At 49.1% G+C, this 18,306-nt stretch overlaps 1 protein-coding gene across 2 annotated transcripts in view; it reads right to left on the bottom strand.

The window, feature by feature from the left end:
- Window positions 1-18,306, bottom strand: part of Farp1 (FERM, ARH/RhoGEF and pleckstrin domain protein 1) — a 222,899-nt gene that overhangs the window by 46,906 nt on the left and 157,687 nt on the right. For both annotated transcript variants that reach the window (XM_041670244.1, XM_041670237.1), the window contains exons 4-8: window positions 11,378-11,420; window positions 8,552-8,630; window positions 5,023-5,120; window positions 1,784-1,898; window positions 843-990 (exon numbers count right to left, since the gene is read on the bottom strand). In XM_041670244.1, the coding sequence (XP_041526178.1) occupies window positions 843-990; window positions 1,784-1,898; window positions 5,023-5,120; window positions 8,552-8,630; window positions 11,378-11,420 (483 nt within the window). The remainder of the gene's footprint in view (window positions 1-842; window positions 991-1,783; window positions 1,899-5,022; window positions 5,121-8,551; window positions 8,631-11,377; window positions 11,421-18,306) is intronic.

Genomic DNA, 18,306 nt, shown 5'->3' with positions numbered 1-18,306 from the left:
CCCGTGAGAGAGAGGGGGGTCGGGATGGTGGTGTGCTGTGTGGAATTTTAGTTCTCCACGCTGTAAACTTTGTTCTTTTCTGCTAGGTAGTTCGGGTGGTTTTGCATAACAGAAAAGGGGTTACCAATACAAGGGTGGTCATCATTGTGTTTTTATAAGATTCTAAATCTAGATAAATGCATTCGTGAAGCTGCGCGCTAACTATGGGCAGGCATGCAAATCATACCTGAAGGCAGGTAGGCAGGCAGAGAAAAGTGTTGCTCAGAGAAAGCCATCCCATAGTGCGGGCAGGGGATGAAGACCACGCACATCGACGAGCAAAGGGTCACAACGCCTTCAAGGACAGGACAGGCTAAGAATGCAGGGGCAGAGTCTGTCTCTCTGAAAAATTATCGTGGTGCTGTTCTTTCCCAAAAGCACATCAGCTTTTAAAACTGGGCAAATTAAAGTCCCGAATAAGCTGATTGAACATAAATTAATGTGAAAGGGGAAAAAAAGGATCAATTTTTAACTAAGTGTGAAGATGTCACCTCTGAGTATGGGAGGCGATCGTTCCTGTACACTGTGTTCTCAGCACAGGCCTACTGGGAGTCATTAGGGTCTATGTTCTGAAAGATCTATTAAACCCAAACAAATCTCTAGCGTGGAGTCTCCAAGCGGGACAAGGAGGAATGCAGAAACAAGCAGACAAACGCACACACAGTCTAGAAGCCGAAGGCTTTCTTGTTCACTTGGAAGTAACTACCAGAGGCCTGAGCCTGGCCACCTGCATGAACCTGGCGGAAGAGCCCACTCCCCTCCCTCCCTCCATCCACAAGGGAAAGGCGCTGTGTTCTCCACACCTGAAACACTAGAATTCCTGTGTTGGCGACAGCCAGGTTGATCTTGGTGCCTTCCCTGTCCTTGGCAGGGTGCAACCGGATTCCGTACATCTCCAGCCGCCGGGCCACCTCCAGGAGCTGGAAATCTGACTCTGCCGGGGTTTGTCCACTGACAAAGCAAGGAAGGAAGAGAAAGGCTGGGGGATTTGAATTCCCCGTCTCTATTAATTTCAGATTAAGCGCTCCTCCTAAGAAATAAAAGGCACTTCATGGCGAGCCGCAGGGCTGCCCGATCGGATGGCACCCAGCTTCCACCCGCTAACCCCAAAGCCTCACGGTGAGGACAAAAGCCCCATTGCCAGGGTAACACGAAACCCACAGTCCATCTTTACGCCAGGCAGCTTTTTAGGATCTCAGTTTCCTCTAGGTCACGCAAAAGTGAACCGCTACTGTGTTAATCAAGTTGAACTTGGAGCAGAACGCAAGGCCCCTCCTAACTCTCTGGGTGCAAAGGCCTCGGAGCCACAGGGGGAAAGGTGTTCAGTGTCCTTTGAAAACGTTCTCCTGACCAGACCAAAAAACGGGCGTGTGAGGAATGTTCTGCAGCTTCCCCACATTTAACACGATGCCTGGCTTGACACACAGGTCCCTGTGCTCCATTGAGATGATTATCCGAGCTCCTCAAGTCTGACACACTCCCCTACGTTCAAGAGTCATTCTGTCTCAGAGCGAGGGTCTCAAACACTCAACTCTGTAGTTTTTGAGTGCCCAGAATGGACCATAATACCCCAGTGAAACTCTATGCTCCTTCCTTCAGCCTTTGGTATATGTCTCTCAGCACGTGTGTGCATGCATGTGTGTGTGTACACCTGTGTGTGTGTATGTGCACACATGCACACCCATGTGCCAGGAGGCAGAAAGCAAGAACTGGAGGGCAACAGGAACCCAAGCACGCAACTCACATGTGGCTGTGGTGGAACTCCACGATTTTGTCTTCCAGCGCATCCTGCTGAGGCACATACTTATTTTTTGCTAAGTGTTCTCTGTCCAAGGCTTCATCAAAATCCCCAATCTCGGCTACAAAGAAACAGAAAAGAAAATGGGCCACACAGGACAAACCGTTCAGAATGTGTTACAGTCCCGGACTGGCAAACCCAAAGGTGACCCTGGATGAGCACAGCTGGTGGGGACCGTGAGGAGAGCAACCCCAGAGCAGGGATGGAGCTCATCTCACAGGTAGAGCAACACAGACGGTGACTGCTGCTCCTCCTTGATGCTGGGAGTTCTGAGGAAAACTTCACGATTTTCCATCTCATATGCTGGTTTCTTCTTTGTTCTAATGCTATCCTGACACACGGTGACTGCACACACCAACAGGGCACCGTGTTTACGGTAACTGCACACACCAACAGGGCACCGTGTTTATGGTAACTGCACACACCAGCAGGGCACCGTGTTTACAGTAACTGCACACACCAGCAGGGCACCGTGTGGCCTCACACACGGTAACTGCACACACCAGCAGGGCACCGTGTGGCCTCACACACGGTAACTGCACACACCAGCAGGGCACCGTGTGGCCTCACACATGGTGGCCTCACACACGGTAAGTGCACACACCAACAGGGCACCGTATGGCCTCACACACAGTAACTGCACACACCAGCAGGGCACCGAGTGGCCTCACAAAACAAACGCACAATGAGAGGTGGGATCCTCGGGGTCACTGTTGAGCCATCAGCTTAGACATTCATCATTCTTTTCCGAGAAAATCCTATCTCATAGTGACTCTGAAGGATTCCGCTGTCAACACATCTACCCAGCTGTGCTATGGGAAACTGGGAGTTCTTTCTTTCTCCCTATTCATCCTATACATGTGGACGATTGTTGAGTGATTCAGTGTAAACAGACCTAGGAGCTTCAGGACTTACAAAACAAATTGTTGAAACTCTTACATGTGACAGCCCAAACCCACTGTCACAGAAGAGATGTCACTGGGAGGAAAAGTAAACATTATGGTTTTTGTTGTCATTGTTGTTTTACCTTAAGAGTTTACCAAATTTCTTACACTGTCAGAAGTAACAGGTCGGAGTGCAACTGTGCAGACTTTTCACCCACAGGCAACACAATGGGTTTTCTTGGGCAACCTCAACATTGTCTGGAAATCGCTGTACCATAGACACGCCTGGCCCTGGGCCTTAAAGGACAATTGCGCTCAAACACCAGCGAGCAAATGCCTGTCGGACTCTGGGAGGCACGCCCCTCCTGTGCACCCTATTACTGGTGTAACAGACTACTAGACTGTGGAGGGCCCTGAACTAATGGAGCAGAGTGTGATCACTATGACAGCTACCTTTTGTTCCAACGTGAAGCAGCCTGCCACATCCAGCCCATGCACCCACTGTCACCATGCACAGCCTGCACGCTGGTCACATGGTTCTACTGAGATTACTTGTCCTGCGCTGAGCCGTGCCAACTCACCCAGCAACACTTACCAGCTGCCTCTGCCACAACAGGTGACCTTGTTCCCTAACTACCTCTTCTGGATTAAATCTCCATTCCATCACAGAAAACGGTGCCCAGAACTGAAGGGCGCCCTGGCCTGCAGACACGGTTATCAGTGCCCTGCACGGGAGCTTTGATCTCTTGCTATGGCTTCTTCTGTCTGGTTAGAAAGCACAGCTGATTCCCAATATTCAAGAAAGATCCAGGGGCTGGACAGATGGCTCAGTGGTTAAGAGCACTTACTGCTTTTCCCAGAACCCCAGCTCCCAACCACCCGTAACTCCAGGGAACCCTCTGCAGTCTTGGTACCTCTGTGTGTACCTGGCACACATATGGTCCACATACACACATGGAGGCAAACACTCCTAAAATAAATGAGGGGGATGGCTCAGTGGTTCAGAGCACCTGCTGCTCTTTCAGAGGATCCGAGTTCAGATCCCACATCGGAAGGCTCACAAGCACCTGTAACTATAGCAGACTTTCTGCTCTTTGGCCTCAAAGGGCACCTACATATGCTACATATACATAAATACATATAGAGTAAAAAATCCAATCTTCAGAAAAATTAATCATGAGTTATATAGTCTCTGTGAACGATGAATTAGCAATCAGTGCATGTTGTTCTGAAGGGAAATCTGGGGTCAGATTTCTGAAAAATCTCAACACGTTGGCATGAACTGACTTTGGTGTTTCTGTGTGGCTCTGTTAAGAAAGTGCTGTCTAATACACACTCTTGACTCATCCACGCAGAACTCATGCCCAAGTGAAGCTCATTCAGTACACATATGTTCTCTACAACATATATCACAGTGTGCACAAGGCAACCAGATTTCCACCGTCTCACGTGTGTCCGCAAAGGACGCTGAAGGCACAAATGTATTGGTTTGGGGATATATTTCTGTATCCAGGCTGCTCTGAAATGAGGCTGTGCAGTGAAGACAAAGTCTAAACTTTGTAGGGGACTAAGTTTGGGCTTCTCAGCTCTCAGCAAACTCTTTTCCATCCTGAGGATAGAAATGAGGTCGGTTAAGGGCTCATTCAGCTTTTGCGTTGGCGTCAGGGTGAACACGCACCCTGGTCTCTTCCAGGTCACCTGTTTGTGGTCCTCCTCAAATGCAATCGCTGCATGGGTGTGAAATAAACTCACTTCCGGAGCATTCCCCTCTGTGAATTACTTGGGACGGAAGTGAAGTCCGCAGCAGTCTTGTGTCCTAACACTAATGACAAATATTGGAACACTAGATACAAGGACAGGACAGAGTGGATTTGGTGCACTTGTCCACTGTCCATCCACCCTTGTCCTTTAAGACAACTGAGATAACCCTGTATATCTGTCCTTAAAACAATCAAGCCGGGCAGTTGAAGTGCACGCGTTTAAGCTCAGCACTCAGGAAGCAGAGGCAGGCGGATCTCCATGAGTTCGAAATTAGCCTCTGTACAGAGGTCTACAGAGTGAGTTCCAGGACAGCCAGGGCTATTATACTGAGAAATCTTGCCTCAAAAAACCAAAATAAACAAATAAATAAATAAACAAAATCGTTGAGTGCACTTAGTGTCTCTGCTCTACTGAAGGCATCCACGGTAACACAAAGACAACACAGATATTCTTGACTGTGCTTCTGTGTGCCTTGGACTCCTCCTCCATCAGACCACCGTCGGTCCAAGAGGGTTCTCAAAGGGATTCCAAAGAACTTACACTGTACGATGTGTGAGATCAGGAGGGCAGCGCTGGTGTCGTTACACGTCAGCCTGCCCTGAGCCAAGTCCTGCTTCACCTGCAGAGCGAACAGGTACCTGTGAAAGTCAACAGAGACGCGGGTTACACGGGCGAAGACAACGGGAGGGCAAAGCCAACGGGAGGGCAAAGCCAACGGGAGGGCAAAGCCAACGGGAGGGCTGGCGTCCAGAGGCAGCTTCCTCCTGGCAATCTGAACACACAGTAAGAAATTAGAGAAAGGTACGCAAAACCAGGTAAAGAAACAGCTTAGAGACACTGAGGGGCAGTGAAGGGAGCGTGAGCTCAGAATGGCTGGTTTTCCACGGAGGCACGCCCTCCTAAGTATGGTGGATCGAAGGTACCCCAAAGCCAGATCTGTGACAATCTGACCAGAACAAGAATGATTAATATAGACTAAAACATACTGAGTTTATGAATTAGTAAATTATGAATTAATGAAAATTCATGAGTCCACAGTGACTGGGGGTTGGTGAAAGAACAAAGAATTTAATATATCATATTCCACAGTCCATGCGAACATGCTACACAAGAGGGAAGAGGTATTTCTAGGGTTTTAGTGTTATTAATAGTTGTAACTTTCTATAGTGTACACCTACTTTGTAAAACAAAAGACTGCTTTGTTACATTTTAGGGTGTTGCAGTGGAACCTCAGGTCTCACACACGTGAGGTGTGGTGGTCTGGACAACAACATCCCCCACAGGCCCAGATGTCTGAATCTCGGTCACCAGTTCATGGTGACGCTGGGGAGGTTTAGGAGGTGTGGCCTTTGGAGGAAGTGTGTCACTGGGGGTGGGATTTGATATTTCAAGTTTAGCATTTTGGCCTCCTGCTTGTGCTTCAAGATGTGAGCTCTCAGCTTGCTGTTTAACCACCACCCGCCACCTGTAACCTCTGCTCGGCCATCCTCGCCTCTGACTGTCTGGAACCACAGAGGCTTTCCTCTGAGGTTCCTTGGTTCTGTATCAGAGCCGCAGAGAGGCGCCTGAAACACAGGCCAGTGCTCGGCTGCTGAACCACCCGCTAATTAATTCTAAAAAAAGAAAAAGCCCTTAACAATATCAGCCACATAGACTTCCATAAGAACTAAATGGGGTACAGTGGGGAGCTCACCAGGTTCGCCATGCAGATGGAGTGTCCCAAACCCATAGTCACATGGACAACCCTGGTTAGACTCGGTGTGTGTCGTGGTGGGGGAGGGGGGTCTCTGTCACTCATACACACACATTCACACACACACACACACACACACACACAACCAACAGACAGGAATGCCCCCAAATGACACAAATATTTCGGAACAGGGACTTGGGGTGCTAGACTGACAGGAGTAGGAGGGACATAAGCGGGGAGGGAGAAGAAGTCACAATGTGTATTATATACAAGTATGAATCTGCCAAAGAACAAATTTATCAGATAGGATAACCCATGGGGAGAAAGTAGTTGTAACAATTCAACAAATATTAACTTAAAAAAGTAACAACCAATCTTCTTTAAATTGTTTAGGGCATTTCATGGTTAACAACTAAAAATGCAAAGGATAAAATAAAAAAAATACAAAAAGGGTGACCATCGCATAGGCAGAAAACAAAATCACCAGCAGCCGACAGAGGGGCTTCCCAAACTTCCTTCCTGCACGTGTGCCCTGTCCAGTGTGTGCCCCCACTACCTGCTGTCCTGCCTCGAAAGCCACAGGGAAGAAAAGTGGGGAACAACCCGCTTGTGAGCACAGGGCTCCTGGAGGAAGGGTCGGCCTCATCTTCTCATCTTTCCGGATCGGGCGGTGGTGACGGCTCACTGAACCCTATACTTCACAGACCCATCCTGTAGTTCATTTTCAGACCACCAAGAGGGTTTTATGTTTTAAAAGCATTACACTTTGAATAATTTATCAATGCAGACACAAGGTTCTGTGTCTACACAGAAGTATTTTGGGACTATTTCTGGCCAGAGTCTAGCAGGCTTTGTGGGTATTGGTGACAACCCCAAGAGGCCAGCGTGACAACAGAGGGCCTTGGACGTGTCTACACGTGTGTGGTGGGTACATGTTTTCCGAAGGCTGCAGGAGCTTGTCACCTTCAGCTACGCTCAGTCTCTGTTCTCAGGCCGGGGTAACATGAGAAACAGCTTCCTGGGCCTGACTCCATGGCCTCTGCTAACCGCATGGGCTGAAAGTGGAAGGCACTGGCTGTTCTTGCTTTCTGAACTTAGCAACACCTCCGGGGCTATAAATGGAAGCAATCCAGGCAGGCCCAGGGAGCCAGGCTCACTCTTTCTCAGTAGGCACTGAACACAGCTAAACGATGACAACAGAAAATGCTTCCCACGGATGGGCTGTGTCTGGGACAGTGAGACAGGAATGGCCAAAGCCTTTGCTTCTGGAGATGGCATGCCCACATCACACACACAATCCCCCTGCCTCATACCCTGTTGGCAACACACTGATGCTGTGGTTCGTATCACTTGGAAAGTCTTAATAGTGTTCCTATTCGTACTAAGTAAGATTAATTCAGCTTTCCTGGCGGTTAGCGGGAACCTCTGCAGACAGTCTACGGCAGGATTCTGGTAGAATCTATTCTGCTGGATGAAGACAGACAGAGGAAAAGGGAAAGGCAAAGTGGCTCTGCGCATCGGCACAAGGGACAAGTCTGAGCTCTGCCAAGAGAAAAGCTGGGAGTGGGGTGGGGCTGGAGAGACGGCTCGGTGGCTAAGAGCGCTTCTCATGGGTAGACACAGTAACTGCTTGCTCACCTGGATCCCACGAGACTTCCAGCCCCACACTCTAGCATCCCCAGGGCTGCCAGTTTTCAACATTACCTATCACTGGGATGCTTTCTCATCTTGATGTGTATTCCCCACACCCCGGCCTCTGTGGCCTTCTGCAAGTGTTTGGACGTACGGTGTTTGTTCCTGCCGTGGACACTGTCAAATTCACCTACCTAGGGCAGCAAGGAAGATGCAGTCTTTATTTTAAAATCCCCCATACCGTGTGTGTGTGTGTGTGTGTGTGTGTGTGTGTGCGCATGCACGTGGCGTGTTTGCATACGTGTGTGTGTGTGTGTGAAGCTATCCAGAGAAGCCAGAAGAGGGTATCAGATCTCCTGGAACTGGAGTTACAGATGGTTGTGAGCTGCCCAATTTTGTGTGCTGGGAACTGAATTCAGATCCTCTCAGGCACTCTTAACAAAATGGCTTCACAAAAGAGAGCCCTAAAACTGACTCGGGTTATAACAGATTGGGCGGGGGATTGACGCTGACTGGGGCTAAGATCACTTTCCTTCATGGTCAGTCACAAAGAAACCAGGTTGCAGGAAGAGCATGTCCTTCTCCTTCATCTTGTAGGCAGAGATGGAAGAGAGGAGCGTTAAACATCTAAGCGCTGAAGAGACACGGTCAAATAAACATTATGGAAAATATTTGGCCAATAGAAACTAGTTTGCTTTTCCTCTTTACACTACAGTGAAAAATGTCCAGTTGACAGCTACTAACCTTGTGAGTTCCTCTTGGAGTTGTGCGTGGTCAGGTGGGAAGAATTTCACCACAAACTTAAGAACAACATGCTTTGGCCCTGAAAAGAAAAAAAAAACATCATTAAGGTGTGTAGTGATGACCATTTCCCAAATCACCAAAGAACGAGACTTTCTGAAGCTCATCATTGCCCCTCCCAGGTTCCCAGAGTCTAGCCATAGCTGCTAACACACATCTTCAGGTAACAGGAATTCAGCTTTCTAAGACAGGATGCTGACGAGAACTCTACACACGGTTGATGGTTCCACTGATCCCTCTGGAGCTGAGTTACACTTGGGTTTTTAAATCAGCCAGCTGTATTTCACCGGATACTCTTGGTTTGTTGCTTGTTTTAAACAGGATCTTAGTATGTGGTTCCAGCCAGCTTCACACTCACGGAGAGCTGCCTGCTCTGAGTCCCGAGGGCTGGGATTAAAGGCAAATGCCACCACACTTCGCAGACCAGCCTCAAACTGTCTGAAGGGGAGACAATGAAAATGCAGGACACAGTTGAGGGTATGCAGCTGTCTACAAAGCCTGGCTGCAACCGCTTTATCCAGCGTGCAGCTAGCTCCTGAGCCCCGAGGAGGAAATAAAAAAGGGTGGGCTCTGTCTACGTCAGCCGGTCAAGGGCTTTACTGTCTCGTGCCTATTTCTAAGGAGTTGGGACAAAATCAAGAAGTAGCTGGGGATTGCAGGGAGAAAATGACAGAGAATTTCGGGATTAAAGCATTGGGCGTTGCACGCAAGGAGTGCACAGACAGAGGAAACACTCTCTGCACACATGCATGCAAGGAGTGCACAGAAAGAGGAAACACACTCTGCACACATGCATGTAAGGAGTGCACAGAGGAAACACACTCTGTACACACTTTTTATTTAAGTCAAAACAGAAAAACCGACGCTAAGGATCTTGAAATATTCCTCACTTAACTCTAAAAATGAGGGGAATGGCAGCACAAGCTGCAAGTCTCCGGCCAGCCTGGGGACAGGGAGAGGGAGGGAGGACGTCTACCCTTTCATGTCGGTCAGTCACTGACTGAGCACAAAACAACCACGGTCGGACAGGTCAGACAGAGGCCATTGCCATTTCCACACCCACGGGGCCATTCAGGTCCAAAGGAGCCCAAAGCTGGGAAAATCTTTATGTCAAAACCAAGTGATGGTTTTGTCACACAGAGCCAGGATCCAGTTATGACCTCACGACTGCGGATGCTGTGCCACCACAAGGGGGCGCCTCACGCATCACTACAAAGATAGGGGACACTCTAGAGCCTGCCAGTCGTGGGGGCTGCTCTGGGTAGTGTGTCCCCCAGCTCCATTAGCTATATCACAGAAACATGAGGGAACACAGCCTCTCGTTACTTAGTGTGAGTCACTGCTTACTTTAAATACCTGGAGAAGAGCATCAATTCCAACTGCAGGAGCACCCCCCCCCCCCCGCCCCACCGCTGCAGTCTTTACCTCCACAGCAATGCCAGGAGTGGCCCAGAGGGGTTTCCCTAATCAGAGAAAGCGAGTTAGGGTGTGGGGTGAGCTTCAGGTGCAGCCAAAGCCTTCAGCTCCGGTCTCACCGACTTGATCTGGGCCCTTTGGGCTGACTTTAAGATCACAGCTTATCTCCAAGCAGTGAGAACGATAGCCGGAGATAGAGAGGGGAAAACAAGCTTCCTCTTTCCCAGTGTTTTCAGGGCTCTACTGATCTCTTCAAACATGCATGCTGCACTCACATGGAGCTCTGCTTGACAATCAGACACACACACGCACATGCCCCACTAACACACACCCTTACACATCACACACACACACTCACATACCACACATACACACACCCTCTATACACACACCCTCACACGCATACCACCCCCAACACACACTACACACACAAACCACACACACTTCAGAGTCCACACATTCTATATACACACACACATACCATTAACACACATTCTCACACACCACACACACAAACCACACACACTTCACAGAGTCCACACATTCTATACACACACACACATACCATTAACACACATTCTCACACACCACACACACAAACCACTCACACACCACTCTACTCACACACAACACACACACTCCATACACAGCACACATATCACACACACTCCATACACATCCTCACACATATACTACCCCCCCCACTTACACACACCACACACACCCTCACACACATACCAACCCCACACTTCCACACACACCACACACTTATACACACACACTCTATACATACACACCACACACTTACACACACACACTACACACCCCCTCACACACATACCCCCCCCACACAATTAAGCACTTTCTCCTCAGCCAAAACCAGCATCTGATTTCATAGGCTTTGCAAAGGGAGATTAGAAACCCTCAAATCTATTTTATGAATACACGGCTCCACCCTTCCCCGGGGAACACGACAGTAACAGAAACCAGCATAGAGCAGACAAGCTCAATTATTCCGAGGCTTCATAGCAAGCATTAGTCACGAATCAAGTTTATTACAGAGTACGATCTATGAAAACGGCAGACGCCCCATACTTTAGCACATGTGGGTTAGCGGTACGATGTATGAAAACGGCAGACGCCCCACACTTTAGCACGTGTGGGTTAGCGGTACGATGTATGAAAACGGCAGACGCCCCACACTTTAGCACGTGTGGGTTAGCGGGTGACAACAGGCTGTCACAGAGAAAGACAAATCTGCATCTCTAGTGTTTCATGTCACAGGCAGACACCCCCGTGGGAGTCACCTGGCCTTACGTCTGCCACAGCGGTGAGCATGAAGGATATACTTACTTCGGATCTGTTTCGCAATGGGCTTCAGGAGGTCCAGCCACACCTAAGGAGAGGAAGAGCAAAAGGAGGCTTCAGTGGGAGTGCAAAGATCTGAGACCACGCCGAGCTACTGAAATGAAGACACGTTCGAGAATCTCAGGTTGTGAGCGTTGGTTTTCCCTCTATTTCCTTTAAAATGTTTCTATTTTATCATCTTCTGTGTGTGGGCATGCTGCCTGCACGGATGTCTGTGCACCACATACAACGCAGTGCTCCTAAAAGTCAGCAGGGGGCGTCGGATGCCCTAGAACTGAAGTTACAGATGGATGTGAGCCATCGTGTGTCTGCTGGATACAGAACCCAGGTCCTCTGGAAGAGGACCGTCATTCCGGTCTCTGCTAACTTCTTTTGTATAATCCGCAGAATCTATGCCTGAATCTGACAATTAAAACCGTTTTGAGGGTATGGGGAGTGGCAGAGGTTAAGAGCACTGACTGTTCTTCTGTAGGACTTAGGTTCAACCAACACCCACATGGCAGTTCACAACAGCCAGTAACTCCACCTCTAGGGGACCCGACACCCTCTACTGGTCTCTGTGTGTAATACATGGATGTGGTACACTAATACATGTAGGCAAAACACATATAGAATACACATACAAACACTTACATAGAACATATATATAAAAACACCCTTCTCTAAGTTCAGGTGAATAGCTAACAGGGATAGACAGTGTCTTCCACAGCAGCCCGCTTAGTAGATAGGAGGCTCAGGGCAGTGCAAAAAAGTTAAAACACTAAAAACTAAGAAAGTTTTGGGGCTGCTGAGATGCTCAGCAGCTAAGAGCTCAGAGGACCCAAGTACAGTGCCCGGCACCCATGTCAGACAGCTCACGACCATCTGCAACTCCAGCTCCAGGGGCTCTGATATTCTGAGCCTCTATGGGCATCTCCACTCCTGTGCACATACCAACATGTACACACACACCTACACAAACGGAAAAGCCTAATAAAAATAAAGATTTTAGAAAAGGAAGACATTTCCTACTCTTATTTGTGCTTTTTCATTATTTCCCGTTGAGAAAATATTAACGAGTGAGTGATAATGAGTGATCCATGTTCCTAGCCGAGTCTAACATGCACACTTCTTTGAGAAACGAAATCCGTACGTGGATACATATACACAGGATAGGAAATCCTTGAGGGACAAGAGAGGGGAGTAAGCACTTAGAGACTATCATACCTCACATGTTCCCGAAACTTCGCCAAACGAGCCAATGGGATTCCTGATATCCAGGAGAGAAACCCAAGCCCTGTGTGGTGCAGAATGTGTCCCAGGTGCTCCAACCAGAACTCAGAGGCAGACTGAGCTGGGATCACCCACCCCCAAGTCCTAGCCCTCTTTTGCCCACATGCCCGCTCCCTGTATAAAGTTCAAATCAGAAAAAAAACATCTGGCTGCGCTAATAAAACCTAAGTTAAGCACACAAGTCCGTTTTATGGACTCTTTTTAAAAAGCTCTCCTTGAACTGACAGGGATTCTCTTTGCATATCGAATAGAAACAAGGTTAACGTCGTCATGGTGAGAGGAAAGTCTAGAGAAGGGAGTCGAGCGGAGAAAGCCATGTCAAGAATAACAGATATTTGCAAAGAGAAAATTTCAAAGGCAAAGAAGAAAATGCTGGCTTTAGGGAACGATTTGTGCTAGAAATGCAAACCGAAACAATGAAATTCAAACAACTAGATACACACATGTGCTAACCGTGTGTGCGTGCCCATGCATGTATCTGTGTCACGGAGGACAACCAGGGCACAGGGGGGCATCCCTTACTCTTATGGCCAGGTGGATGTATGGGTGTGTGTGTGTGTGTGTGTGTGTATGTGTGTATGTACTGAGCTGTTCCAGAAGGTGACCATTCAAACCTTCCTCTGTTGAGTCCTCCACTTCTGGAAACTGCATACCTATTATTAGGTATATATAAAAATATATATAAAAATATATAAATTTATGCACACAGAAATGCATACCTAGAGAGTGCTAATTTTTAACATTTTTATGAATGAATTTTTTTTTTACAATAGCCTAACTAAAGCTAGTAAATGGAATAAGGTGCATGATGTATTAGCAGGTAGGCACTAAGAATTATAGTCTTGATTATTTTTGTTTGTTTGAGACAGTCTCACTTCGGGGTCTCGCCAGCTTTCACTACTCAGCCTCAGGTAGGCACACGAGAGAACAAGGCTGTTTGTTATCGCAGACAAGAGGCCAAGAGAAGGGAGGGCATCTGGTTCCTGTTCCATCAGGCAGGCAGGCCAGCAGTCTCCTTATCTAAGAACCAACAGGACTTATTGATAAGCTGCAGATGACAGGTAAAGGAAAAGACAATGATCAGAACGACACCAAGGGACTGAAGGACCGAGAGACGTCCTAGATCAGCTGAGAAGGGGTGGGGAATGGGAGGGTGGGTGTGTCTAGAGCTCAGGAGAGGCTGACAAGTAATTTCTCATTTGGGATTTGTTCTGTGTTGACTCTACACCTGCTGAGCCCTGACAGCGACACGACACACACGGGTGAACACCTTTGAGACCTGTCTTAAGTCACCTGGGCTGCTGTAACAAAATGTCACAGGCTGGTCGGCTTATAAACAACAGGAACTGATATCTCTTAATCCTAGGGTCTGGAAGTCCCAGAGAAGGCCCAGGTCCTGGTTCAAGGCATCTTTCAGTTGTACGCTCACATGGAAGAAAGGGTGAAACAGTCCAGCGCCCTTGGTCCTCTCTCACGCTCCATCCTCCCTCATGCTCCATCTTTCTGAGGTGGGATATTAGCGTGGTCCTCCCTCACGCTCCATCCCTTTCTGAGGTATTTTTTTTTCCTGTGATATTACCTTGTAGCTTTGTTAGGCCTGGAACTCGATCTGCTGACCAGGCTGGTCTTGAGCTCAGAGATTTGCCCAGCCTCTGCCTTCTGAGTGCTAGGATTAAAGGCATGAGTCACTAACACCAGACTTCTCTGACCTCTCTTAAATGGACCCTATACCATCCACAAGGGGCTCTGCCCGTGTGATCCAATCACCTTGCAAATGCCCTGGCTCCTAACACTGTCGACTTGTGGCTTAGGCTTGTGACACACGAATTCTGCAGACATGGAAACACTCATGGGATAGTGAGGAGTAGCAGATCGTGTGTACCAGGGAACGGCAGTGTGTTCAGAAGGATGAACATGCAGCTGTCAAGCCAGAGGCGTTTGCCAGTCCACGTGGGAGACTCTCAGTTCAGCAGTGGCCTGGAAGTTCAGTGGGCAGTGAAGGGGTGTGAGCATTCCTGAGTGTCTCTGCTGAGAGGGAAGGGAATGGAGGCGAGGGTGACCTGCAGTTTGTAACTCAGAAAACACTCAGGTAAGACTTGCTCGGATGAGGGGTCGAATATACAGACAAGATGAGCTGGGAGCCCGCGGATGTGAGGAGACACTGGCACGGACCAGAAAGAATGTTTTCCATGCCGTAAGAGAGGAAAACATATCTAAGGCAGACCCAGGGAGGTGGCATTGCTAATCTATGTGTCACTCTGCTTCCCTACGACGTCAGAGGACCCAAGGCTCCCAACAGCCACAGTGTGAGAGAGAGGGCTTTTCTGGGACCCTTCTGGGAACCCTGTGACCCTCAGTCCCTGTAGCTCCACGGAGGACCCATCACCAAGAGCTCTCTTGCTGCTGACGCTCAGAGAACTCGCCTACCAGACTTCTGCAAAGGGCAGAGCTACCACGTGCTGGCAACAGAGTCTCCAACTTTATGAATTGTTTTTAAACATCCCTCCCTCTGTTTTTGGCATTTCTCTGGAAGCATCAAATTCACATGGTGGTTTGAGCCAAACTGAGCATGTGGCTTTATAGCTTACAGGTCTGCAAACATGAGCTCCGTGTGAGTTAAGCGGGCTTGAGCTGAGGAGCCCTGCGGTGATGGCACCCCAAGGCATCAATCATACCCCAGCTGAGCTGAGCCAGGGGAGAGGCGCCGGCCAGCAGAGCAAGCAACGGCTGAGGGAGATGGGCTCGCCTACTGTCTTAGGGTTTCTACTGCTATGAAGAGACACCATGACAACAGCATCTTTTATAAAGGAAAACATTAAATCCGGCTGACTTACAGTTCAGAGGTTTAGTCTATTATTGCCATGGCGGGAAGCACGGTGGCATGCAGGCGTTTATGGTGCTAGAGAAGGAGCTGAGAGTTCTATATCTTGATCCCCAGGCAGCAGGAGAGACTGTGAGACTCTGAGCCTAGCTTGAACATCTGAAACCTCAAATCCCGCCCCCAGTGACACACTTCCTCCAACAAAACCACACCTCCTAATAGTGCTACTTCCTATGAGCCGGTGGGGCCATTTTCTTTCAAACCATCACACCTGTGATGCAGGACCTGCGCCTCAGTGATTGAATGAGCATGGAACAGTTGGATGTTCTGGGCACTCTCCACCAAAGCAAAGCGACCTGGACTCCGTCCTGGACAGGTCCCAGGAGCCCACCCAAAGCGGAGCCAACTGCGCTGCCGGTGGGTCTCTGGAGGTGGAAGCCTGGAATTCTCTGACCTCTCTGAAATCAGTCCTGCTGTCTCCTGGGCATGTGGCTCCAACCAGCCTGTGGGGCTCAAGGAGGAACTTACGGAGCTGAACATCTTTGCTTGTTGAGATCTGAGGTCCTGCTGCTTTAGTTTATCCAGGCTGTGGTAAGAACCCAAACTACTCCTGATGCCCAGAAAGACAGTGCCAGGATGGTGATGCGCCTCCCCTCCCCTCCCCTCCCCTCCCCTCCCCCATCCCTTACTCCACCTCATCACACCCTCCCCTACCTCACCCCCACCTCCCCTCCCATCCCACCTCCCCTCCCATCCCCCCACCTCCCCTCCCATCCCCCCACCTCCCCTGCCCTCTCCCTCCCCCCCTTGACACTTGAGTGTGAAATCACTTCCTAACACAGCCTATGCATTCATTGCACACTCTCTAAAGTGGGAAAGGAACCTTAGAGACAAAACAGATTTGGATAGAGACTGAGAACTGACTGAAATATAGGCAAGCCAGGGAAGATGGGCTGGGAAGCCATGTTGAACTGACCTGTAGAAACTCTTAGCTGCATCTGTTTGCTGACATTCCAGGGCCCAACACCCAGGGCCTCGGCACGGGAGTGCCATTAGGGGATGTGACCTTTAAAAAGGTGGCTGGGTTAAATTGAGGGCATTAGTGTAGACCCTAATCCGGTCTGTCTCTAGTCCTAAGAAGAGACCCTGTGAGCACAGAAGGTCACAGTGGGGTGGCAGCCTCTGGCAAAAACAAGCAGAGCTGTGCGGAAGTAGATTCTGTTATTTAAAATCCCAGGTCCCTGACCAGGTGTGTGTGTGTGTGTTCAAATGCCTGTCCTGTCTGGAGCATAAAAGGCTTCCTTCGAAGGTTAATGACTCGATCTAAGTTCATCTCTCTTCCTGGTTTGTCATCCTGTAATTGTGAGCATATGTATGTGAACACACACATGCACACTAGAGGGGCACGTGTGCATCTGTGCACATGGAGATCAGAGGCCAACATCAGATGTCTTTTGGATATTATGGCTAACTTATTTAATGTGTCAGGGAGCCTCAGCATGAGACAGGCCTGCCATCTCAGCACATTCTGAAGTATAGAATATTGGCTCACAGAAAGCCTGACCACTGGGGCCTGCCCTGTCCCTCTGACCACCTGTTGGCACGGACAGCGCCAGATGCTGTGGTGACAGAGGCACACTTCCTCAACTCCTTTGGCTCACCTGTTCTGGGTGCCCTTCACCCTGCTGTACTGTTAACCCATACACCTGGCATGTTCTTCACGGGGCCCCCAGCTCACCTCAGAGCCAGCCCTTGGGGAAGAAGCAAGGTGAGGGATGGTGAGTATTCATAAATAAAGGACATCCAGCAAGGAACACCTGCCATGCCAAATGACTGCGGTTTCTGACACAAAAACCATCAAAAGCACACTTGCCACGGGCGATACTTTTCTCCCGGCCACAAGGGACACAGAAAACGAATGGCAAATGTCAGTTTTTTCCCATGAGTACCCACACTGGCTTTTAAGAAATCAGATCAGTTCATCAGACCCAGAAATTATGCCACTCAAGACTGGCAGGCTACCTTAGAGGAGTCTTAGTTACAATTCAAGGAAAGACTCCAAGAGAAAGCTGAGGGTCTTCTAGGTGGCAGGTGCTCACCCACTGCCAGAGGAATGGATGTTACCCACCCAGCTGTCTGGAATGGGTGGAGTGGCATCCTTAACACAAGGAGGTCTGGGGACAGGCAGCAAAAGTAACACTCAGGACACGGGGCTTGGCTGAGCAGACAGAGGCAGATCAGTTACCGGCTTCATTGTGAAGGCCTGGATAAGAGCGTCTCTGAATTTGTCTGCTGTGATGTACGGATTGGGAGGACACCCACCCGGAGGAATAAAACCAAGCAGAAATTGGTAACTGGGGTGTGCATGCATCAAATCTGGACCGTGGCCTGTTTTGGTATAGTTCCAGAGCAAATGGGCTGTTTTAAGTAGGGGTGAAAAACTTCAATGAAGAATTCTATCTCGTGATATGTAAAAGCCATAGGACATCCAAACTTTCGTGGCCACAAACAAGGTGGGTTTTCCCCATGTATGTGCTTGTGCAGGTACACACGTGATGGCCAGAGAGAGACCTCAGGTATCATTCCTCAGACGACTGTCTACCTTACTTTTGACACCAAGCCTCTCACTGGCCTAGAATCACCCGTCAGGCTAGGCAGGCTGACCAACAAGCTCTGGGGACCTGGCCATCTTGTCTCTACACAGGATGGTCACCTGGGACACGGCACACCCTTTTGCTCACAGAGTCTGTGGCTGTTTCTGTGTGGCCAGGGCAGAGGTGGATCCATCAAGGCCTTTCTTCTATCAGACCAGCCAAGTTCT

Source organism: Microtus oregoni, unplaced genomic scaffold (assembly GCF_018167655.1).
Source record: "Microtus oregoni isolate MIOR12 unplaced genomic scaffold, Mior012 000001F_ref0000356, whole genome shotgun sequence".
Taxonomy (NCBI): domain Eukaryota; kingdom Metazoa; phylum Chordata; class Mammalia; order Rodentia; family Cricetidae; genus Microtus; species Microtus oregoni.
Note: the sequence above shows the minus strand (reverse complement) of the source record. Positions and strands in the feature narration are given on the sequence as shown.